The 24,464-nt window shown below is 45.7% G+C and overlaps 1 protein-coding gene across 3 annotated transcripts; it reads right to left on the bottom strand.

Moving 5' to 3' along the window:
- Position 1: 1 nt before the first annotated feature.
- Positions 2-24,179, bottom strand: hivep2b (HIVEP zinc finger 2b). 3 transcript variants are annotated; one of them, XM_012872307.3, is made up of 7 exons: positions 24,001-24,179; positions 7,494-11,323; positions 5,363-5,520; positions 5,031-5,206; positions 3,703-3,801; positions 2,823-3,604; positions 2-1,482 (listed from the first exon to the last, which is right to left on the bottom strand). In XM_012872307.3, exons 2-7 carry the CDS (start codon positions 11,223-11,225, stop codon positions 1,090-1,092), a joined length of 5,340 nt encoding a protein of 1,779 aa, XP_012727761.2. In that variant the 5' UTR covers positions 11,226-11,323; positions 24,001-24,179; the 3' UTR covers positions 2-1,089. The 3 variants fall into 3 exon arrangements, with proteins under 3 accessions (XP_012727761.2, XP_012727760.2, XP_012727762.2); XM_012872306.3 differs by lacking the exon at positions 24,001-24,179 and adding an exon at positions 16,622-16,975; XM_012872308.3 differs by lacking the exon at positions 24,001-24,179 and adding an exon at positions 16,622-16,975 and having other exon boundaries at positions 2,823-3,601.
- Between the last annotated feature and the right edge of the window lie 285 nt (positions 24,180-24,464).

Below are 24,464 nucleotides of genomic sequence, written 5' to 3'. Positions count from 1 at the left end.
CCCGCGCCTCACCGGACTCAACATCAGAGTCATCAATGAAAAAACAAAAAAAAAAAAAAAAGGATGAAAGTGCATCTTTAAAACTCGTGAAAACACCCATGATCATCTGCATAAGCAAGAAAACAAGCTCAATCAAAGCAGCGCCATGAGATCAAAAGCAACGCCGGAGTGGCTCACTGCATAACTGCTGCATAAATACAGATATACCATATAAATAGTAGTCAAATGTTTACCAGTATCAATAAGTGCTTACGTTCTAATATATAAATACATCTTACAGTATTCATAATTACATAATTAATTCCTCTATGGTTGTGCAATAGCAAATCCCATGCATTTTTTTTTACCAAGATAAAAACCACAACATTAAGAAAAATGCAACATAAAGTAACATTTGTTTAAGATTGCTTCACATAAATCCATCTGTCAAAAAACAAAAAAAAACAAAGCCTTCCCCAAAAGTGCAGCCTCTTCTTAGCGAGAGTCCTTAGATGTTGTCCTTACTTGGTTGCAAATACAGAAAAGCAAAAGGGGAGAAAAAAAAAGAAAGAAAAGGCACATACCCTTGCTGCTTGATCAGAAGCACCAAACTGCACAAGAAGCGTCTACTTAAAATTTGGTCAGACTGTTTCATAGTACACATACGTTTCCCCTTTTTATAAATAGTCTTTAGTTACAGCACTACTGCATCACACTTTGATATGATTAACAGAAACAACAGTCTATTTTCAAAGTACACACTGCAAAATACACCGCTTGTATGCATCTAAGTCATCGTATATGTTAAAGACATTTGTACAGGACCCATAAATGTAATTGTTGTGCAATTTGTGCGCAAACTACGATCTCAGACAAAAAAAAGGCATATTAGCATAATATCTTTCCATATTGCAACTGCACCCAATAATGATTCTTCCCCCTTTTGCAAAGAAACATCCCCCACGCTTAATCTCTGAGTTTGACCACGCCAGATCAGTGGAAATGTCATTATATTGCCTCTAATAGGATAAAGACAAGGTGGTTAAAGGGCTGAGGATGGTTGCAGGTTTGGTGGTGTGGTAGTAGGGGGGGGGGGTTAACTAAAAGGTTTTAATGAGGATCTTCTATGGTAATTTTCAGCGAGGCAATGGCTTTCAGGCAGGTCTGGACACTCTCCTCTTGTCTGCTTTCGCCGGCGGGCAGCTCGGGACTTTTCCCCCGGCGGCCCTCGACTTTCTCTCCCCCCGTCTCGGACCCCTGCACGGATCCCTCCCTGCTGCTGCAGCGCTGCCCGTCGCTGCTCTGGGGGCTCTGGCAAGGGGAGGGGCCGGCGTCGGTGCCGGGTGAGGCCGGGGAGTGCAACATCTGGAGCCCTCCGACAGGAACGACGGGGAGCAGCGAGCGGGCCTGCTGCTGGGAGTGAAGAGGGAGGTGGCTGAGGACGTTCTGGTGATGAGAACTGGCAGCGCCCGGCGGAGCAGGAGCCAAGCTGCTCCTTTGATCCTGAAACGATATCACTGGCAGGGTTAGCAGGCACTTCCATCGCCAACATGGGAACATATATTAGTAAGAAATCATGAAGGAATGAGAGCTATTTACAAAAAAAAAAAAAAAAAAGAAAAGAAAAAATACTCGCTAATGATGGATTGTCTGGGAACCATTTGGATCAGGACTGAAATGTTGCCACAACATCATGAGGGGCGATCGTTATAAAGTCTTTAGTATTCAAAGGATGTTGTACAAACACATTAGGATGAATTCAAAATCAGTTGTACACTAGCTTACTAAAAGGCCTTCACACCGCTTGAAGCTTTTCCACATTTTCTCACATTTTTTTCTCACATTACAGCCACAACCATCAACGTTTCTTCTTGGGATTTTTATGGAATAGACCAACATAAAGTTGAGCATAATTCTAAAGAAGATTCTTTGGATTTGTAATTTTTTAGACATTTTTTCTACAAGTAAAGCCTGGGGTTCATTTGTTTTCAGCGCCCTTTACTCTGACGTCCCTGAATAGAATCCAGTGCCACTGAATACCTTCAGAAGTCGCAACTTTATTTGTAATTTGTCCTCAGTATGAATCCAGCAGCTCTGTGAAGGTCTCAGAGGTTTGATAGGGAACATTAGTGAGCACGCAGCACCACACAGACCAAAAGAGTCTGTGGCAGGCAGGGGTGTAAACTAAAGCATCAGAATGACATAAATCCGAATGAAAACCTTTAGCCAGATGTGAAAGTGTACGTTCATAGACACCGTCCGCCCAATCTGTCTTTTAACTTAAGCCATTTGCAAAGAAAATAGACAAAACATCCATGTCCAACTGATAAAATGGTAGAGTCATACCCTTAAAGACTCTAAAATAATTAAATTTTAGTGAAATGTGGTTCTGTGAAGTATTGACCTGTCTAGGGTGTACCAGCCTCTGTCCCACTGGTCGCTGGAGATGCTCATCAACCTCCACCCCATCGACCATTCAGGGATAAGCAGGGATAGATAACGGACGGGTGGATGGACGAATAAAATCAGGGACAAAAAGTGGAGTGCATTTAAATGCAACCCATCTTTTGTCTATACCTGCCTATCCATGTAGTGTTGCAGGGTGTTTATCTCCAGCAGTCATTGGGCAGCAGGCGGGTCCGTCACAGGGCAACACAGAGACACAGCCATGCACCTACACATGACCTATCAGTCCACCTTAAATCTCGCTCTTTTAGTGTCGGTCTATTACTTAAAACCCTCCAAATGCATGGAGGTCTGTGGCTGCGTCGTGACAAAATGTGAACATAGGTATACTTCTGCAAAAGCACCATAAGAGGGATGCATGAGGAACCGGCTATTACCATTTCGAAAGCCTGTTGTTGCTTGGCCATCTCCATCTTTGCCTGGTGTCTGGTTTTATCACAGCCGCCTTTATGTGGGTGCGAGCCTCTGCGCGGGGACACGGCCCTCAACACAACCCTCTGCCTGCCCCTCACGGAGGACTCCCGCTTTCCAGCTACCTCGGTCCCGGGAGACATCGGCCGTTCCAGCGAGGCCGGGGATGGGTGCTGGATGGACTTGAAGATGGGTGACCCGGGCCTCAGCGGCGAGGAGTCCCACCTTGGTGAAGAACGCCCCCGTGGCGACAGTTCCCGCCTCGGGGATGGATACCGTAGCCGTGAGGGAGAGGGTTCCCTGATGGGAGACTCCCAACCAGGAGACAGCAGATAAGAGGAGTAAGGGTCAAAGAGGAGACTGGTCTGGTCCAGCGGCAGCATGGTCAGAGAGTCTTCATCCACGGACTTCTCTCGCTGTTCTGCTGTGAGGGCGAAACGGTTCTCCGGGCCTGAGCGCTTGCCAGAGGACTGCCGATGAACGTCTGCTCCGGGTAGCGAGGTCAGAGAGCAACCGTGGACGGCAGAGCTGGCAGTGACGTACACCGAGGTCACGCCGCACGGCTGAGGACTCGTACTCCTCGAGTGCAGCTTCGGGGTGGAGTCCCCCTCGTACTCGTCGTCCTCTTCATCTTCCTCGTCTATTTCATCAGCTTCTTCGTCCATGCCTTCAGAGTCCTCGGCATCGGAGAACTGATGTTTGCTGGTTGCCGCCACGCCTGTTTTGGATTCTTGTTGGATGTTGTCTGCTTTAAAAGAAACATTTATTGGTTAAGCGGGATTTATTACACTGTACTGGGGAGAAAAAAAAGAAGAAAACAATCTATTTTACACCTTTGGATCTTACCGTGTTCCTGTATGTCTGCGTCATCCATTGTCACCGAAACTCCCAGTTCAAGACATTTCTTCAGGTGGGCCTTTGACTTCATGTGTTTAGTCAGGTTTCCTGTTGAGAAAAGCCAAATGTTTGTCTTCTGTCTTCCCAGGATAAAAGGCCAACTACACTCTAACGTGATGAAACAATTAGAACACCTAACAAGTTCATACCCAACGAACCTTTCTCATATTTTTACAACCACAGTGCTTTCTGGTGGGATCTTATCACGACACAGTGATGCATAATTGTAAAGAGTGAAGGTCAGACTAGAGGTTTTTCCCCAGTCCGTACCAAGAAAAGAAATCTGGCATGCAGCTGCATTCAGCCTCCCGAGCGTTTACTTTGTCGAACCACCTTTTTGCCGCAGTTATAGCTGCGAGTCTTTAGGGCCGTGAGTCTGCTAACCTCGCACATCTCAACACAGACATTTTGTCGCAAAAATAGCTGCAGCTCAGCCAGACTGAGGTGAGTCCCCGGCCGGCTTTCCTGTCTGAATAAAAGCGTCCCCCGACATGACGCCACCACCAACATGTTTCACAGTGACGATGCCTTCAAGGAGATCCACAGCTGTACGTTTTCTGCCATACATGGCTCGTGGCAAACCTTAAACTGGACTTTCCTATAGTTTTATTTTAAAAGTGGCTTTCTCGTCGCCGCCCTTTCTTGATATGCATTGTGTATTCTGGAAATTTATCCTGTTGGCAGATTCTCCACCTGAGATGTAAAGCTGTGCAGCACCTCAGAGCGACCGTGGGCCTCTTGGCTGCTTCTCTATTAATGCTCTACTTGCCCAGCTAGTCAGTTTAGTTAGATGATCACATCTCGGCAGGTTTTGCAGTTGTGGACGGATGAGATGCTCAAAGCTTTGGAAATTGTTTTTATAACCTAATCTTCCTTTAAGCTTCATGCCGAAGCTGTCTTCAGGGTTCTTCCTGCTCTTTGTGATCCTGTTTTGTTTCAGTAATCAAATTGCTTCTGAAGGCACATGGTGGAACTGGAAGTTCTTTAGGGGTATCAGAATAATGGGGAGTGAATACTCATCCTAGTCACACTTTTCAGGTTTTTATAGTTAAAAACTTGTTTGATTTTCCTTCCTCTTCAAAACTACATGTAACTTTGTGCTGGTCTATTACAACTAAATGAAATCAAATGTCGTCAGTTGCCAATACTGCCATATCTCTAACGACAACACAAGCTACGAAATGTTTCAGTGTTGCTGTTCTGCATCTGATGTCGGCAAGTTTAAGACTGCCACTGTAGTTCCTATAATTTACTTCTTCACAACTAGAAGTACCCACCTTTGGTCTTGAAGGCAAAGTTGCAAACCCTGCAGATGTACGGTCGCACATCTGTATGGGTCCGGATATGCTTTTTCAGCATGCTCGGCTTCTTACAGCGAATACCACACTCCTCGCAGATGTATTTCCCCCGGCCTCGACCTCTGACATACACGTAGTCCTCGTTGGACTTATACCTTAAAGAGACAGGAAATATAACCTTGAGATTTTTTTTTAGTTTTGAACAGGAAAGACAAAGCATAGGGTGCTGGTGCACGCGGTCAGTGTGCCTAAAAGGAATTGCAGCACAAACGACATGGACAAGTGTTACAAAAACTTGCGCGCTGACTGACCCTCCCTCGAAGATCTTAATTCGCGTTGGCACTGCCTGGTTCGCAGAGGCCTCCCTCTCTTTCCACTCCTCCTTGGCTGCTTTGGCTCTGCAGCTGATGTCTTTCACCTTCTTCCCGTAGGTGATGTCCACCTCTTTGGGCTCCGGTTTCCTCTGCAGCTGAATCAGAAGAACACACGCGGCGTTAGCATCCATTCAGTGCGGGCAAAGAATCGACGGCGTAATCTGATGCGTCCGATATTAAGTGTCACACATGGTGCTACACGCCATGTTTTGCAAACATGTATTATGCTGCAGCCTGGGAAAAACCCACTGCGGGCAAATTAAGAGTTTCCTGCCTTGATATATCGTCAAACTTCTTCAAAGGGATAATCTAGGATTTTTGAAGCGAGGTTCTGTAAGAAGCAGCCGATATCTTACCTGCAGTGGATTATTCTCTTGGGGTCCTCATATAGAGTAAAAACAAGTCTCAGTGGAACTATAATCTATGCTCCACTCATGGCTGCTACCTGTGTGCTCCTTCCTTTGTGTTGTTTTACATTGTGTGCAATGTTGGAAGGAGTGCAACGCCTCTCTTATGTCATGGAACGTTTGCTAATATTTTCAAGTACAGGCAGAAGCAAGTCTCCATGACCTGATTTCTTTTTTTAATGGAAGACTGGAGACTTTAGACAGCGCTTCAAGGCGATTAGTACGGAGAGCTAATGATGGCGAAACTGCTTGTTGTTGTTGTTGTTGTTGTTGTGTTGGGTTTTGGGCTTGAAAGCTGAGGCTGAGACCTTTTCCAAGTGAAGCCAAGACCACAGCAGACTTTTATGATATTTCATCTATCTCTAACACACCTCGCTAGTTTATCCAAACAGTAATTCACGGCAAGCTCCTTTAAACCAATGTTTATATTTGATCATTTACAATGAAGCCAAAGGTTATTAACGTGGGAAATGCAGGCGGGAGGAAGTGCAACACCAATGATCTTCCTGTTTGAAACATACTGAGAAGTGAACATGCAGAGTTTTATAGTTTAAACAGGCTAAATAACAGTAGTAGTTTAAATGACAACTATTTTTTTTTTAATTACTGCATTTACCTGTTTATGAGCGTCAGCCTGACAGGAACCATCTTACATGTTCCGTTCTCAGTGCAAGTTTCACACAGGAAGATAATTTGTGATGCACTTCCTCTTACCTCCAAAAACCGACTAAAGCCAACTCCGACCTTAAAAACATCATAGCAGTCTATGCAAATGCTGTTTTATGACCCTTTAAACTATTGTTACATTGGTGTTCAGTATTTATTTACACAGAAGCTGATAATTATTTACATGGGAAAGGCTGATTGGAGGCAGTGCAACCTCCATTGATCTTTCTGCATGACACATAGTGAGAACAGAACATGTAAAGTATTTTCAGTTGAGGTACCCACCAAATAGAAAAGCAATGCAGTTTAAAAATCACTAAAATAGCTTTCAAAGAAGCCTCTATATTACTTTTATATCAGAGAGAAAACACAATTTTTATACACGACCATGATTATTTATGTTTTAAGATGCCATTTCGGCTGTGAGCCCTCTTGGACTAGTCTAGCTTCAGCCTCCAGGGATGAAGGATCTGGATATATTCAGAGTAAAGTCACTATATGAGTCAGCTGCCTCAGATCAGATATAAACAATTTTTACATTTTAAATGAACCTCACTTTAAAAAAAAAACACACTGAATTATCCCTTTAAAGTCAACCCAGGTACAGAGAAGATAAGCACCCTGCTGTAAAGTGTCGATGTTGATAAGATCACAATTTTTCTAAATAACATTGTATTCCAAAAATGACTAAAAAGCAAGAAATGAATCAAAACAAAACTCTCCAGAACCTTCTGCCAAATGACTGAAGTATCCAGTTTGCCAGTTTCTCAGTAAAATTGTCCTTCAAACCACATGCATTTTGAACCGTTATCTCTTGCTGAGATGAAAAGCTATCAGCACAGTTAGAGGTACTAATTTATCTAATCGTTTATACAAACAGATGAAATCAGCAAAACCAATTACATATTCTATAAAAAGCACTTTTCCCCTCAAGTAACTCATGATTTAGGTTTTTTTTTTGTTCACTCTTCAAACAGATGGCATCATTTACTCACCTGTTCCATGGTCTGTCTCCACAGGATGAGGGATGAAACTAGTTTCCCCGTGCCAGGCTGGCACATGGCAGCTACGGAGTATATAACCTTGTCTCCCCTCTGTCTGGACCGCAGCAGAGCCAGAGCAATGCTGGTACTCACTTCCAGGGGGTTGGGATTGTGGGAGCTCACGCTCCACGTGGAGTATGTGGAGGCGAAAGGGGTGTCGCCCTGCGAGCAGCTGGGCTTTGTGTAGTTGAGGTAACACCAGCTGAGGCCTGTCGTCGTTCGAAGGCTTGGAAACTGAGATAAGGTACTTGAATGCTCTGTGCCTGAAATCAGGGTGTCCTGACTGGCACCCGGCTGTGCCGCGACATCCATCTGCACCTGTTCCTTTGCGTTGCCGCCCGATATGACAGAGTAAGGGGGTGAACTCGGTTCTAGGCAGCTACTCTCCATGGCGCTTTCAGGTTCGCTGAGTTCGGTCACTTTTTGACGCGCAGTGAGTGAAGTCCTGCTCGCGTCACCGGTGACGTGTGTCGATGCACCCGGCATCCCCGACCTGCGCCCTTTCTCTTCACTCAAATGGCATTTACCCAACTCTACAGCGCTCAGCTCCTCGACGATCTGCCCAAACATTCTCTCCTCCTTCACCCGTTTCTGCTGCTTCACCTCCATGAATAGGTCCAAGCTGCTGGCGGGGGAGAGCATCCGCTTGCTTGCTCCCCCACTCGAGGCATTGGTCGTCGATATAGTTCTGGAGGTCAGGGACAGAGGGATGCCGGTCTTTAGTTTAGCTGATGACAAATCCAGGGCCTCAACGCTGAGGCTGTTAGCCGCGGTTTGCTTCGAGTACACGTGAGGATCAAGATTTCCAGACAAGCGCGAGGCTAGACTCTGGCGGGCGGAGGTCGAGGAGCTAATACTGTCGTGCTGATTGTCACAGATCTGCGATAAAGAGGTGTACGTGATACTGCCAAAGGACGGCACGTGGGTCTGAATCCTAACAGGAACTACTAGGCTGGGATTAGGAAACTGGGGAAATGTGTTCCCAACAGAAAATATTGGCAAGGTCTGTGGCAGGATAGTGGCTGCCGCGAATGGAGGGGAGTTGCTGCTGAGGTACTGTGTGAACACTTGTGAGGGGACCTGTGTGACTTCAGCATCCATGTTCAGTGACTCCTGTCGCACCAAGTTCCCCCTCCTTCTCTCCTTCCCAACTCTGGAGGTTGAAGAAAGGCTGCCATAGTCAAATGACACGCTGCGAACCTCTGGGAACTCCTTGTGCAAGTTGCACGGCGCCTGCTCCGAGGAGGAGCGTCTCATTTCATGCTGCTGACGCTGGCCGAGCACGGAGAGGGAGTGCCCACACCCCGGCACAGCTAACAGCTCCAGAGCTTTGCCAAATTCGTCTTGCTTGGCCGGAGAGGTTGATTTCAGGCTCTCCTCCCTGTCAAAGGAAAAAGTGGAGCTATAGGACAAGTTGCTGTCCTGGCTCGGGCTGCGGGACAGGCTGGTGCAAGCGGACTCAAAACTTGATTCGCCGGAGGAGTGCTCGATTTCAGCCAGACGAAGGCGCTTTTTCTTGGGAGGGAGCTTTTCTGGAGGGAATTGTGCTAAGGTCTCGCTCCTTTGAGGCCACTGGAACTCCTCCACGTGCTTCTCCGGCTCCTTCGCCGGCACTTCCGGGGCTTTTTCTGGACTGTCAGGCTCAACTGTGACCCTGATTTCTGGGACTTGTATATTTGGCTGTCGCATAAGTTTGGGCCCCAGCTGACCCGACTGGCTTAACCCAACGTCACTTTCCATTTCAAAAGACTCACCGGCCTCCATTGCTTGTAACGAAGACATGGTTTCCAGACGATGACTATAATATTTGAACGATTCTGACAGGTCGGTATGAGGCCTGTTTATTGAGTTTGTGTGCTGGATAACGGAAATGACATTCCCTAGGTTTTTTCGGCCTGATATGTCAGGGTTAATTGATATGTCCATGTCCAAATGTCCCCTGCCTAAGGCCATTATCCCCATTGCAGCTTGCTTTATATCATAGTCCTTGCTTGAATCAAACATGTCTTCACACTGCTTATGGTGTCCCTCGTATTGTCCTAGCAGGTCCTCCTCCTCCCTCTTCTCTTTGCGGCGCTTCCGTGTCGCCAGCTCCATTGCATGTTTGTGTTGAGTCGTACCAAGCGCCAAAGAGGTGTAGCTTTCCACGTCCAACCCAGTGGGAGAAGGCTCACTCATTTTCCCGTGGCTTTCGGCTTCAGCGTGACCATCATGCACATACAGCTCGATGGCCCCTTGGCGTTTCAGTCGCCTCATGCCCCCTGTGCTTGCTCTTTCGTCAAACGAGTGGCTGCCTCTGAGGGTCTGGGGCATCGTTAGACACACGGCTGAGGACGTCGGCATGGAGTTGCTCCGGATCAGAGGCCCCGTGTCGCACCCGGCGTCTAACAGCGACTCTTTCAACTCCTCCTTTAGAAACGATTTGGTGTTTATTTTGATTGATTCGACTGCATCTTTTTCTTGAGTGAAAACTCGGGACACACCTTTCTCAGAGCATTTCTCGGGAAGCTCCCCAGATTCATAAGAGGAGGTCTGCTTAGGGCTCGGCCGATAGCACTTCCCGAACATGATTTCTTGGTAGGACTTCGCATTGGTGTTTGGAGGACCGGTCTGGTGCTCCGAACTCTCTGAGCGTGAGAAGTAACCCGAGTCCGTGCTGCCCTTGCTGGACTGACTCGGAAGGGAGAGATTTTGCTCCGAGTCGCCGCTTCTCTTTTCAGACAGCCGAAGAGCGAGCCTCTGCTTGATCGTTGAAGATTGGATTGCACGACTGGCCTCGGCCGTGACAGGAGACGCATTGATTTCTTTGGGTTGGGATGAACCATCCTGACCTGACATTGACGTGGCTCCCTTTTTCTGAGCAATGAGATTTAGCACTTTTACAGCGGTGTTATCTGATCCCTCAGTCGGAGAGTCCAGCAGCAGCAGCGGGTCATTAAGAGTGTCCTCGTCCGTGTCCGTGCTTTGCTCAGCATCAGAGAATAACTCTCCTTCCCCTTCAATAGACCCCTGCTCCATATTGGCATTGTAGGACCCAAGCTCGGATAATGGCACCGTTCCAGCTTTGACCGAGTGGGCATGGGACTTTCTGTGTTTGTACAGGTTACTCTTGGTTTTGAAGGAGAACCCACAGGGGACGCATGGATAGGGCCGTTCCCCTGTGTGGGAGCGGATATGTTTCTTAAGAACACTGGGTTTGGCACATGCCCTGCCGCAGTAATCACACACGTACTTTCCTGGCTTTTGTGGTTTCTGCTCCACCTTAGCCGTGGCTTCTGACGGCTGGTCCATCCCTGATTGGGAACACTGCTGCTGGACCTCGGCTGAAGCGGGTGACTTCCTCTGACTTGCAGGTCCTGGAGACTGTGCTGAAGCTTTTTGTCTGCCGACAGAGAAGGGCTTTACGGGCTGGAGTGATAAAGACACCTCATAGTCGGGATGGCTTGTGGGCTGGGCTTGTGAGAACTGATCTTCCGATTGCAGAGGTTTCCCTGAGTCAGACATTTCACTAAAACCACCCGTGTTTCTGCTCTGAACGTCTTCCAATTCTTGGTGCCACCGTTTGCTTTCCGCTTTGACCGAAGGTCTCAGAACAGCTTCTGATGTGCCTTTTTTCTGTGCAATCTTTCTCTCCTGGCCCTCAGCGGAGCCCTTCACCCCTGCAATGGCGTCGAGTGACTCCATGAATCCAGCGAGTTCACTTGTGATCAGTTTTCAAGGACGGTATGTCTCGTGTAACCTTCGTGATGTTAACAAATGCGTGAGGAGCAGGGAGGAGTCACCTGAAAGAATAAAGACAGAAAACAGTATTAGAAATCCTGACTTTAGATGTTATAATGCAAACAAAGTTGCCAAATAGTCAAAAATGGTCTCAATAAACTGAGACCTATTTAAGGATATTTCTCAAAACTGTCACACATAAAACTGTGGTTTAACATGTAAAATGGGCTTAATGGCAGCAGGAATGGAAAGAATTAGTCTCTTTCCAAAAGTCCCCCCTTGTAAACTCTGGCAGAATGATGGACATCAGCAATGGGGTAAGAGCCACCAATAAATATACATTTACAGGAAAAGTGGGAATGTTAAATGGAACCCGAGTAAATTTCAAAATCTACATCTTTATCGCAAAGCATGAAGACATTAAGCAACACTTGAGCACTGGTAGAAAGTACAATAAACTCTTTTGGATGCTTAACTATTCTGTCACAGTTTAAAATCTACTTATTTTATACTGAGATACATTCATTTTAAGGTTGTACTTAATTTAGAATAGACAATTATAGCACCAGGCTATAAACCTTTTCACTTATATCATTATACAGCAGTCTAATGAGGAATATACAGCAGTCAAGCCAATTTGGATTCAAACATTTCACATATACTGTGTCAAATTTAGACTTTTCTCTACTATTTTCTATTTTTCTTTTTACTTCAGTGAATTGGAATATTTGATATTTTAACCTAAGGGGTTAAACTAGGTTTTTCTGAGGGGATTTTGATATTAATAGTATGAAACACCTCGTCTTTATTGGAGTTTTAGTGCTAATTATCTCAAATTATTGTTAAACCTTAGCAAGGGACAACACACCTTTACGTTTACTTCCCGTTTGCTGACATTTACTTTATCTTTTCTCAAGGGAGAATCTTTCAAGCGAACGGTCTTGCCAACAATAGTGAGGGGAGCTGAAACTGCACTTTCCTTAGAGCCCTCATTTCAGATATATTTTGTATTTTATCTACCTCATTGGCTTTCTTCCCTAATATATTGAAGCTCCTAAGGAAACAGTGTAGATTGCCTCATACTAGTGGACCTGGATACATTAAGCAGGTCGATGCTCATAACTGCTTTTCGGCAAAAAGGTATTTCCAATACATCTAACAAGTGACTGTTCTGCAAGGCCAAAACCCGCTTCTCTTTAAAGACCCGGGTGTTATCTTCGCTGTGAACAAAACCCAGAGGTTTCCCCAAGTTACCCTTTAAATTTTATTACATGTGCATAACCGCACAAAAAATATCAACTCTCAGTGAAACGTGATGACTGTGAAATGTTTACCCATATATTCCAGCAAATAAGTTGATTGTATCAATTAAAGAATAATCTATTTTAGTAATTTAATCCAAACCATGAAACTCATCTTATATTGATTTATTACACAGAGAGAGATATATCTTATGGATTTATTCACATTATGTCTGTTTAATATGGCTTGCAGCTAATGGAAATGTAACCAAGAAGTCTTATATTATGGCCCACACATAATACACAGTCTTCCTGAGGAAGACTGTCGACGGTCATAGGCACCATCCAACAGAAGGTTAAGCCAAAAACGGTCCTTGCTTAAGAAGCTGGTCGCTGGTCGAGTGCTGTATTCAAGAGTTTGAATGGAAAGTTTAGTGGAAGGAAAAAGTGTGATAAAAAAGTTCCTATGCAACAGCGGTAAAAGCGGTCTTGAGAGGACGATGAAGTACGTGTAGATTGTGGTTTTAAGGTGATGCTCTAAGAGCCACCATACAGAGATGTATCCAGAACATGGGCTTACAAGATGGTATTCCTCTGAACCAGTGGCAATGTCAGAAGTGTCTCACGCAGTCTAGTGAGAAAAAGGACAACACTGGTGCTCAGTGGTCCAAAAGTCCTTTTTTTTTTCAAACCAAACCTGGACGTTAAGGTCCAAGAGTCTGAAGGAAGAGTGCAGAGGCACTTAATCCATGTTTCATGAGGGCCAGTAGGAAGTTTCTGCCCTCAGTGATGATTTGGGAAGCCATGTCATTGGCTGGTGTCGATCCAAGGCAAGGCAAGGCAAATTTATTTGTATAGCACATTTCAGTACAGAGACAATGCAAAGTGCTTTGCATGACTAAAATATAGGAAAATACAACAGAATAAAAGCAAGTAGGAATAAAATGTAGAAACAAAATAGACATGGGAAAATAGAAACTAAAAGCAAACATTAAAAACAGTTGGACAACAAAGTTGAACTAATGATTTTTCAGTAAAACAGTTTAACTAGAACAGTCGAAGGCAATCCTAAACAAATGTCTTTTTAATCTCGATTTAAAGGAACTCAGGCTTTCTGCACTTTTAAAGTTTTCTGAAAGTTTGTTCCAGATAAGCGGAGCATAGGAACTAAATGCTGCTTCTCCTTGTTTAGTTCTGGTTCTAGGTATGCAGAGTAGGCTGGAGTCAGAAGACCTGAGTGGTCTGGAGGGTTGATACACTGATAACAAGTCTGTGATGTATTTAGGTGCTAAGCCATTTAGGGATTTATAGACTAACAGAAGTATTTTAAAGTCTATTCTCTGAGATACAGGGAGCCAGTGTAAGGACTTTAGAACTGGGGTGATGTGCTCTACTTTCTTAGTCTTAGTGAGGACGCGGGCAGCAGCGTTCTGGATCAGCTGCAGCTGTCTGATCCACTTTTGAGGCAGACCTGTAAAAACACTGCAGCAGTAATCAATTCTACTAAATATAAACGCATGGATTAGCTTTTCCAGATCATGCTGAGACATTAGTCCTTTAACCCTGGAAATGTTCCTCAGGTGATAGAAAGCCAATCTTGTAATTGTCTTTAGATTCTTTTGGAGGTTCAGGTCTGAGTCCATCACTACTCCCAGATTTCGGGCCTGATCAGTGGTTACTAGCTGAAGCTGTGTGCTAACTTTTGATCTCTCCTCTATTGGTCCAAAAATTATTACTTCTGTTTTGTTTTTATTCAATTGAAGAAAATTTTGGCACATCCATGCATTGATTTCTTCTAGGCATTTACTCAGTGCTTAAACTGGTTCATGGTCACCTGGTGACATGGTGATGTAGAGCTGTGAGTCGTCTGCATAGTTATGGTAGCTGATGTTGTTTTTTATGATCTGAGCTGGAGGGAGCATGTAGATATTGAATAAGACGGGACCCAGGATGCACCCTTGGGAAACCTCACATGTAATTTTTGTCATCTGGGATCCACTGGGTTTTCTGAAGTCCAGTGTCAGTGCAACAGTCTACCTGGAATGGTTAGAGCACTTAATGATTCACTCTGGTGAAAAGCTTTTTTGAATATACCGATTTCATTTTCCATCTGGATTTGGCACCTGCCCACGCTGTTCCAAAAACCTATGCACGCTTCAATGGCTACATCACTGCACTTGATTGGCGAGCAAGGTGGTCGCACCCCAAAGAGTTTTTGTGAATTACTGTCAAGAGGAAGATGACACACAAAACAGCCAACAATACAGATGAGCTGAAGGCCGCTCATAAAGCAACCCGGGCTTGTTCAGCACCTCAGCAGGGCCACAGACTGATCGCCTCCAGGCCACGCCACCCTGATGCAGGAATTAATACAGAAGGGGCCCCGACCAACTATCAAGTGTTATACTGCACAGTACATGGACATACTTTTCTGTAGCTCTTAAATTGTGCATTTAAAATGTTTTAATAGGTAACATTTACACAATGTTCCTGTTTTCTCAGGGTCTGATTTTCAGCTGTGAGCCATAATCATCAAAGGTAACAGAAATAAAAGCTGTGAAATATATATTCCCCTATGTATAAATGCATTTCACTTTTTGAACTGAATCCCTGAACTCAAACCTCTTTTTGACAACCTAATTTACTGAGTTACACCTGTAAAGGTATTGCCGCTGACTACTATTGGACTGAAACCCTTACACCTGCCTCAGCCCAGAGCAATCCCCCGCACGCGGGGGCCACACGCTGAACGCAAACACGCCTGACTCCCGACTCTGTGCTTTAACCCAGCTGCTTTCTCCGCCACGTCTTCACCGCGCGCCACGAGGACGGGTATCTGAGGACACGTCGTTTCCGTCTTCTCGGTATCAAGTGCAGCGTCCTCCCTAACGAGGTTACGTAAGATTATCTGGTTCAAACCCTCCGAGTTCCCCTTAATTAGGACATCCTCCGACTCTCGCTCTCCTGCTCCGGCTCTCCTCCCTCCTTTGTTAGCGCGGCGCACACACAGCTCCAGCACAAGCCGGAGGATGGGATTCCAAGGTGACTCTCGAGATGCCCTGAGACGCTTGAGCGCGGGCGGTGAGGGGAACCTTCTACCTGACAAACAGGATCTTGTTTGTGGTTTTGGTTGCTCTGCTTTTCAAAAGGAGACTGGCAGCTCCTGCGGGCTATGACGGAAGATGGGAAAAGAAGGAGGCGGAGGCTTGAAAGAATGGTCCCTGATTCAGTATCTGTGAGGTTTACAGATAAGGTAAACTAAGGGGGTTGGGGGCGGGGGGGGGGTGGGGGGGGACAACATCGAGAGGCCTGGTAGGGAGCTCCCTTTCAAGGTGACCTCATTGGTTAGTTTCCATCCTCTGGAGCCAGGAGATGAGGGAAGGGAAATAAGGGTGCAGAGTGACAGTGAGATAAGACCCTCACAAACAATGCATACCTCTGAAAGTGAGGATGTAGGGGGGGCGACACATCCAAACTCTTACTGACAAAGTCTGACTTTTTTTTTTTTTACACCCCCCTCACCTCCGAATTCCTCACAGTCCGGACGACAAGCACTACTCACCTATCACCAAAATATGTGACACAGCAGCAGCAATGACGTGGAACAACAGGAGGCAGGTGGTTGGCAGTAGGTGTGTGTCAGGATGAACGTGGGCTGACGGTGGTACAGTGTGTTCGCATGGATGGAGACGTGATCTTTACCGCTTCTTTTGAGGAGGGGGGGAGAGGGTGGGGGGGCACAACAACGCCGACTTGCCTTCCACACACGGGGGGAGAACAACGAGCAGCCACAGGGCTGGCATCGCTATGCTGCCGCATTACATCATTAGAGAGGCTAAGTTGGCCATTAAAGGGAACGGGCGTGAGGACTCTCGCTGACAAACCAATCCAGAAATATCATAAGGAGATGACGGGCTTGAAAACAAGCTGGATGGTAAAACCCTCTGCGGTTCTCCCGCGGCAGCAAAAGCATTAAGCATGAATCAACAGCTCTCTCTCTCTCTCTCTCTTTCTCCCTGCGATCACAATGACATAAAGCACAACAGTGTGGTGGAGGTGGGGGGTCTCGGCTCCTACAGCAGCTGACATTCACAGATCAAATTTAATCCTCGTACAAACCTGACATTTGAACAGTCCCCCGTCCCATGTCGACAGTCATATGTGACATTCCTCATGCTGCCCGGTCCATCCCCCTGTTCCGCTCGTGTCCCGGTGAGAAGGACAACAAAAGAAATTAGCGAGGAATAGTCCCATCAGCTGTGGAGCCCGCTGGCCGACTGGGTGTACATTAGAAGATCTATTGATGCGAGCAAGTCACCAGAGAAAATACCCAGCCGTGACGTGCGGACCCAGGCACAAAAATAGCAAAGGGGCCCTGGGAGGGATTACACAACAGCCCACGTTTAAGGACGCTTTTCCTCCCTCTCTCTGCCTCTCCATCTCCCAGCGCGTTTGAAAGCAGAGCAGCAGCTGCCTCGCTCCACACACAAAAGTGGGGGAGCCGGCTGTCATGATCCAAGGAGCCAAACATCGACTTCATCCACTAAACAGAGAGGCAGCGATCAGTCAGACCCATTTTCCTTTGATCGGCCCGGATGGATTATTGGCGGCTCAAACGACCGAGACTACTGTTCATGAAATGTGTCAAAAGAGAAAATTCACACTATTTTATGAATGCTTAAACCGAAAGAGAGCACTTTAGAGATATGCAGTTGAAACAGAGCATTTGCGCACACTGTGTCGAAACAGACACCTAGGCCTTTTTCTCACGGTCTGACATCAGGATCAGATCAAACCTTCCCGGATTCAGGTCAGTGAGAAAGGCCAACATTGTTTTATCTACTAAAAGGCCAGAATAATCAGAGAGATTTCTTTCAAATTCATAAATTTGCATACATTTCCTTAGTATTGGTGCAATTTCCGTTTGACCTATATGTGCTGGATCGAGCGGTTCTGGTTTCCCTCCGCAGGCTTCTCAGAATGAGTTGCATGAATTTTACCCAGAAATTTCTTGACCAACTGATTTTCAGATAATACACCTGAATCAAATTACCTCCTCAGTCTGCAGTCAAGTTCTCCAAAGTCCTGACCTGATTATTTGACTCAAGTGTGTTGAAGCAGGGACACACATAAACGTTGGGTTTGACACCCCTGTCTTAAGATGTCGCTTTAAAAAGAGTTTAAAAAAGAAATAAACGAATATAAAAGGAAGAAAAAAAACGATGTTGCATTAATAGTCCCCCATCGTGTTTCCTCTTGATGCCATGTGATTTGTGAAGTGTATTGCGCCCTCCTGCAGTAAAACACACGCACCATGACGCTGCCACCCCTGTACTAGGCTTGCGAGCTTTCCCCTATTCCCTCCAGATGTAACAGTGATCATCGTAGTCAAACACTTCAGATTTAAAGCTCTTTGAGTACATTTACAAACTCGAACTCTCACTTTTTCTGTTGTTTTTGGAGATCTGGCTTCTTCCTTGCAGAGTGGCCTTTCAGCCCATGTTGCTATAGGACTTATTTCACAGTTTATAGTGACACTCTCCCGCCAGCTTCTTTCTGCATGTTTAAAAGTCATTTTGCCCTTTTTTGGGAGTTTATATGCACGTTTTACAACAAAACACATTTATATCCGGGACACAGAACCCCTGCTGAACGGTTTCAGGCCCGGACATTCCTATGGTGTTTATTCTTGCGTACAAACTGAGCAGATGAACGTGGCACCTTCAAAGATCTTGAAATTGTACCGACGGGTGAACCAGACTTCTGAATCCCCACAGTTCTCTGATTTATTTGGATTTTTCCATGATGTCACACAAGGAAGACGTTTTGTTTAAGGTGTTGCCATGAAATACGTCCACAAGTAATGCCTCCTTTTAACTTTAATGTTGTGTACTAACCTATCAGAAGCGTATGGACCCATTAAATCATCTTGTTAAAAACGCATGGTATGAGTACATTTCTGAATTAAAAAAAATTCTCTCTCTCATTATTCTTGTATTTAGCAGATATAAATAATTTTTGCAGAGTTAAAACAGGAAAGACTAGGTTTGATTTAATTTCAGGCAGTAAGGAAAAGACAGAGGTGTGTGTCTTTTTACATGGTATGTATATGTCTGGTGGCAGCTGTAGGTTTTGCTGCATGAATCAGGGTAAATCTTGTAATTCAGTATTTAAGTCTAGCCTATTTTTTTTAATCTTTTATGTGTTGAAATCCTTAGGGAAAAAATCAGGATCTGCAGGTCAGACATCAAAGAAGATCAGCATTGGCCAAGAAAGGCGAGACTGGTACAATTTCTGCTAAAGATTATCACTCGGTTGTCTCAGCCAGAAATGTTCTCACATTCTGGTCATTCAGGTACATGTATTCCTGTACTCCCATTATCCGGTCTCCTGCTGGAATCTATCGGCATATGCCGAGAGGAGGAGAAAAAGGCAGAAGTGTCTCTGAAAGACTCTAATCACATGGTGCCGATACGCTCTGAATGTACACTTCCTACACCGTGACTCTATTCAGGAGCTCGGTGAAAAGACGGCACGCGGCTGGATGACAGGCTGGTGCAAAAAACCGACGCTTGTTTTCTGTGTGCTCTGAGACACCCACAGCCTGCTCCGAGCCAGTTCTTCCCGTCACGACAGGATTCGCTTTGTGAATGGAGAGAGTCGTGACGATTAACTCGGCGAAAACCGGGACAATACTGTCGATTATGTTGCAGCTGCAAACCCGATCCAGTGAATATGATCTGTGGGTTCAATGTGACACAGCCTAGGCATTAATGCAGCAGCTTGTGAAATCTCAAGACTTCCTCTAAGCATGATTTTACATGACATTATATAAGCCGTACGCCTGCAATGGGAGTGGATGGCCACATTTTTCCACTTACAAGTGACGCTGAATAATTCGATTTTTGTTAAATTAAAACAAACGCTTCAGTTTTACAAATCCAGCTAATCCCCCTTTTTTTTCCTTACCTGCATTGTACATTCAGCTAGCTTTACCACAGGCTATTTATTTAGTTATTTAGTCGATCTAGTCACTGTCTTTGTACCTGAAAAAATTGTGTTGCTTCCTTATCAGGTCATTTAGTGATCCATAAATAGGACAATGAAGTAAAACTCAGGTGGAAACTTAAACCACATCTGAAAATAAAGATAGGATATCTTCCACATAACTGATGTACTCTGTTTGCTTTACAAAATGGATAATCATTAAACTTCCAAACTGCTTTGTTCCTAAGGTAGTGCCGACAAGAAGGCAAATAAGGCTCCTTATGGCATTTTGACCCCTTGTACACTGAGACCTCAACGACCTTCAGAGGTTGGATGTGATTGACCAACACCAGATGGTGCATGAATGTGAAGTGGAAGGAAAATGGTTTTCAAACCTTTCCACGAGTAAAACCCTAAAAGACTAAGCATGGATTCGTATTCAGCCCCTTCTACTCCGACACCCCTTAATTAAACCACTGAGAAGTCACACAAGTGGTAAATAGTGTCCAGATGCATGTACTGTGTTTTGATCTCAGCGTAATCACACCTGTTCTTTGGAGACCTGGGAGGTTTGTTAAAGAACATCAATGAACAAACATGGTGAAGACCAAGGGGCACAGCAGACAGGTCAGGATGAAAGCTGTGGCTTAGGTTCGCTTTGAACACCTCACAGAGCTTTGCTTAGTCAGCCACGTGAAAAGGAAAAAGGGTGTGGAGCAACTGCAAAGCTGTGAAGACATGGCCGTCCACCTAAAACGGCCATGGCAGCGGCCAGAAATGGCCGAAGGTGACTCTAGAGGAGCTGCAGAGATCCACAGCTGGGGGGGGTAAATGCTGACAACACAGCTATTGTGGATTTGGCAAATCTAATTTTATGGAAGACTGTTTAAAACGTCGCTTTTCTCATACATGCTAAACATCCCTCTGAACACACCATGTCAAAAGTGCCTGATCGTCAACGTTGCCCTGGTGACAAGTCCTCTTTTCTGCTCCTTTGCCACTTTCAGTGTCTTTGGATTTCTGTTTTCAGGTTTCCTGCAGCAGCAGCAGACTCCCTCGGCAGATCCTTGTACATTTCTCACCCACATCCACGCGTCCACTTCTACGTTTCTTTGCCACACTGGAACGACCGGCGGTGTCGCCTCCTTTTGCTCTTGAATTTGTTTCAAAGTCACATTGTAAACATTGAAGCGCCGTGTGTTAAATTAAGGCTTGGCATTCAAAGACGAAAACGCAGCTGCTTTGAACTTGGTCCTCAGTTTCCCTCTGTGCCAATAGTAGGCGAGAACAACTGGCCACCTCTGGGGAACGCCGTCTCAGATTTGCACCGGCTTTGTGGTGAGATGGCTCTGCGTTTTTTCCTTTTTAAACATCTTATTTTTTTATCTTTAAGCTTACACAGAACGACAGATCAGGGCTTACGGTGTGTAATGACTTAGCTGAACCTCACCTCACAGCTGAAATCCTACTCAAACTGCAAGCTTTTCTCTACCGTTCCCTCCAGGTTCCGGTATTGCTTTGAAAAGCAGTAAAAAAAAAAAAAAAAGGGCACAGACTAAGTATCGACAGCCTCTGCACAGTATGGAATTGCGCCGAGTTATTATTAGCCGGAGCCTCTAACAAGCCAAAGATGAGATTGAAGCTCGCTAACGGCGCTGCAGCTCCGATCCACTATGCTGTATTCAGTGTCTAGAGGAGCGGCACTAAAATGGCTGATACTCGATGTGCAGTGAAGGTCAAGTCGCTCGTCTCTATAAATATAATGGGTCTGTCCCCCGGGACGTTTCACACACAGCTTGGCATTTCCACTATCTGGAGCTACACTGCGGCTCTGCTGACTGGCTCAAATCGGGCCGCAGATCTGCATGCGATCGAATGCCAACGCGTGGTGCACCTGACTACGAGCGGGCCCGACATGATCTTAGTGCTAAAATGGATGGGAGAAGAGGGGGTGGCGGCGGGGGAATATTTATGAATGGAAGGAATGAGGTTTTCCTCCCTGGCTCCCCGTAGGGGTGGTCATATGCCGGAGGCAGATACCCCCTGAAAAGGGTAACTGAGCCCCGGCGCGCTGGACAAACAGCTGATGCAAACAGCAACACGAGGCACCGTGACACCAGAAAGCCTCTGCTTTTCTTCACCTGATGCAACAGTTCATTCAGAGATCTTCACCCCCCCACCCCACACATCCCCCCTGACCCGCGGCCTCCGAGGGCCCCATCGCCGACCGCTTCGTCCGCCCGTGTCCCCGAGCCATCCTCGAAGGAGAACGCGCGTCGTCCCATCATTACAGCGGTACCTGAAAATGATCTCACGCGATTGTGTGTTTCCATGACAACCGTGCCAACGTCTGAAATAGTTTCCCAGTTCCTGTCTACATGTATAATTACTGGCACAGACCACGGCACAAAGACAGGAGAAGCGAGCGGACAAAAATGGGCTTTGGCTGCGTAATGACACATAATTAGGGCTCTGATAGACACCCCGTTCTTCCCACTCGAACAGTCACCTTTGGCATAAAATCAAAGAGGAGGAAAGGACAAATTTAAACGGCGCTTCAAACGCCGTCATGACGGAGATGCTGGCAGTTTGCCTGCGTCCTCCTGAGTGATAATCATGCTGAAATGTATGTAGAAATCAGGGCTTAATACGCTGATCCAAATATCATCTGACTCATTTGAGTATGGCTGGCTTTGGTGGAAAAACAACATGACTAGCCAGGAAAAAGAACAATGTAAGTCCCCTCACCCCGGAAAATCTGTCTTTGGCTGTCCGAATAACCACCTTTTCAAAAATTAAGTCCTTTTAAGATCCCCCCTCAATATATTAAAGAGTCTCAACCCTGAAACTTTCACCATTTTCCATGTTAATCGGACAAAGGTAACTCTGGAGGAGGTGCAGAGATCCACAGCTCAGGTGGCACAGATCTGTAACCAGGACAGCTATTTGTTGTGGACCTGTATGGAATAGTGATGAGAATACAACCATCAGTGGACACAGTGAACGCATGAGGGCGGAGAAGGTACTCGGATCAGACGAGACCAAGATTCCGCGAGTGGTGGAAAAAATAACACCGCACATCAGAGCGGATCCACCCCACTGCGTGATCCCCCCAACGTGGTGATGGCAGCATGATGCTGTTAAGTGCATCCTTAAGATAGGAATGGGAACGCTGCAAAAACGGAACTAAAAATAAGTAAAATGTTCTTAAAATGGTTGTATGTGTCCTTGATTTGAGCAGGTAAATAAGCTGATTTGCCAATCGAATTAGATTTTTGCACTTAAAATAGGAACAACTCATCTCCATCTTATTTCAAGTGCAGAATATCTAATTATCTTATTTTAGGGGTCAAAATACTCATTCCATTGGCAGATCATCTTATTTACCTGCTCAAATCTAGGACACATACACTAACTTTGAGAACATTTGACTTATTTTTAGATCCGTTTTTGCAGTGAAGCAGCTCACAGTTGACGGGACGAGGGGCGGTAAATACAGGGAAGTCTGCAAGACTTCAAACCTGCAAACGGCTTCCAAAATGAACGGAGGTTCAACTTCCAGCAGGGCAGGGACCATAAACATACCAGAGCAACAGCAGAATGATTTAGATCAAGGCTTGTCCTTGTACTCTTATGGCCAAGTCAAAGACCAGACCTCATCCTAAGGAATTGGAAATGAATGTTCACAGTTACTTCCCATCCAGTCTGACTGAACTGAAACTATTTGGCCAGTAGGGACGGTCAAAGCTTTCAGTCTATTAATGCACCAAGCTTTCCCCTCTTATTGCAGGGAAAGGTGGTTCTACAAAGTATTGACTCAGTGGGGCTGGATATAACTGCATGCCAACTAAACAACTAAGTGCTAATGTGTGTTGACCACTGACCACACACACAAAACAATATTTAATATTATTTTAGAATCACTGATAAATCATTTATGGAGCAGCTGAATAATAAGATAACATTATCATCTGTCCTCATTAACAGTACATAGATCCCTTTAAATTAGTTTTGCTCAGGGTACAACGATGACAGACCATTGTATTTACATACTAAAACATCCAAGAAGGTGTGTGAGCTCACTGGCATCTTTCTAAGAGCCCGCATGCAGAACAGATCTGCCATTCCGCAGCTTTCTCGGCACAGCATCCTGACAGCTCGCTGTTTGTTTTGGGGATCAGCAGCAGTCATGTGCTGAGGGGAAGCCTGAGGAGGAGAAGGAGGAGGAGGAGGAGGAGGGGGAGGAGGAGGGGGTCTCTGCATGGATGCGAGAACCCCTTGCAAACCCCCCATCTGCGCGTCATGGAACATTTGCGGAACAGGGACCTCCCACCTTAAAGGCGTGCAACAGGGAGCAGACACAACAGTGCGATCTGCCCTCCACCGGGCGCTCCATCTCGGGTGACAAGTGTACCCAGAGCCGCCGTGGCTCGGCGGAGCAACCACGGTGCAACGACGGCTTTAAGCAAAACGCGGCCCCGCCGTGGGCAGACGCGGGAGAGCAGACTTACCGGTCACCGAGTCACCTGGAGACTTAGATACAGCGGCAGCTCACAGGAGCGTCAGGACGACTGGTCTTTTCGGCTGGGCCATCTGTGCACAGCAGAAGGCGCAGAGCTCAGCTCGTCGGAGCTCGCTGTCAAACGTCCTGCTGCTGGTATAGGTGTGGCCAGCAGGGGGCGCCAAAGGGAGAAATCACAGCATCACAGGCTTTCAGAGAAGTACGGAAGCCCGTTTCTGCCCCCTGGAGGGAAGAAACTGGCACACAGTCATGACTATAAAGTATATAGAATGTTATAAAAGTTATAAAGCCATATTTATGAGATTTAGAGTCAGTTATGAGATATACAGGTCTAACCATGACATTTAGTAACTTTCAGACTCGTGATTATCACATTTCAAATCACAAGTGTTACTGATGAACTCCTTATTAAGAGATCTAGTAATGTTTTCAACTTTTAAAGCAAAAACAACA

Source organism: Fundulus heteroclitus, chromosome 19, assembly GCF_011125445.2.
Source record: "Fundulus heteroclitus isolate FHET01 chromosome 19, MU-UCD_Fhet_4.1, whole genome shotgun sequence".
In the NCBI taxonomy this organism is placed as follows: domain Eukaryota; kingdom Metazoa; phylum Chordata; class Actinopteri; order Cyprinodontiformes; family Fundulidae; genus Fundulus; species Fundulus heteroclitus.
The sequence above is the reverse complement of the archived record's forward strand: the minus strand, read 5'-3'. Positions and strand labels throughout refer to the sequence as shown.

Bases quoted from the DNA above. Each gene is read 5' to 3' on its own strand.
- hivep2b (XM_012872307.3), bottom strand. From the start codon at position 11,225: ATGGAGTCACTCGACGCCATTGCAGGGGTGAAGGGCTCCGCTGAGGGC. The intron at 5,207-5,362 runs GTCAGTCAGCGC...TGTCTCTTTAAG, and splicing joins ATTAAGATCTTCGAGGGAGG to GTATAAGTCCAACGAGGACT. The intron at 3,605-3,702 runs GTAAGATCCAAA...TTTCTTTTAAAG, and splicing joins CGCAGACATACAGGAACACG to CAGACAACATCCAACAAGAA.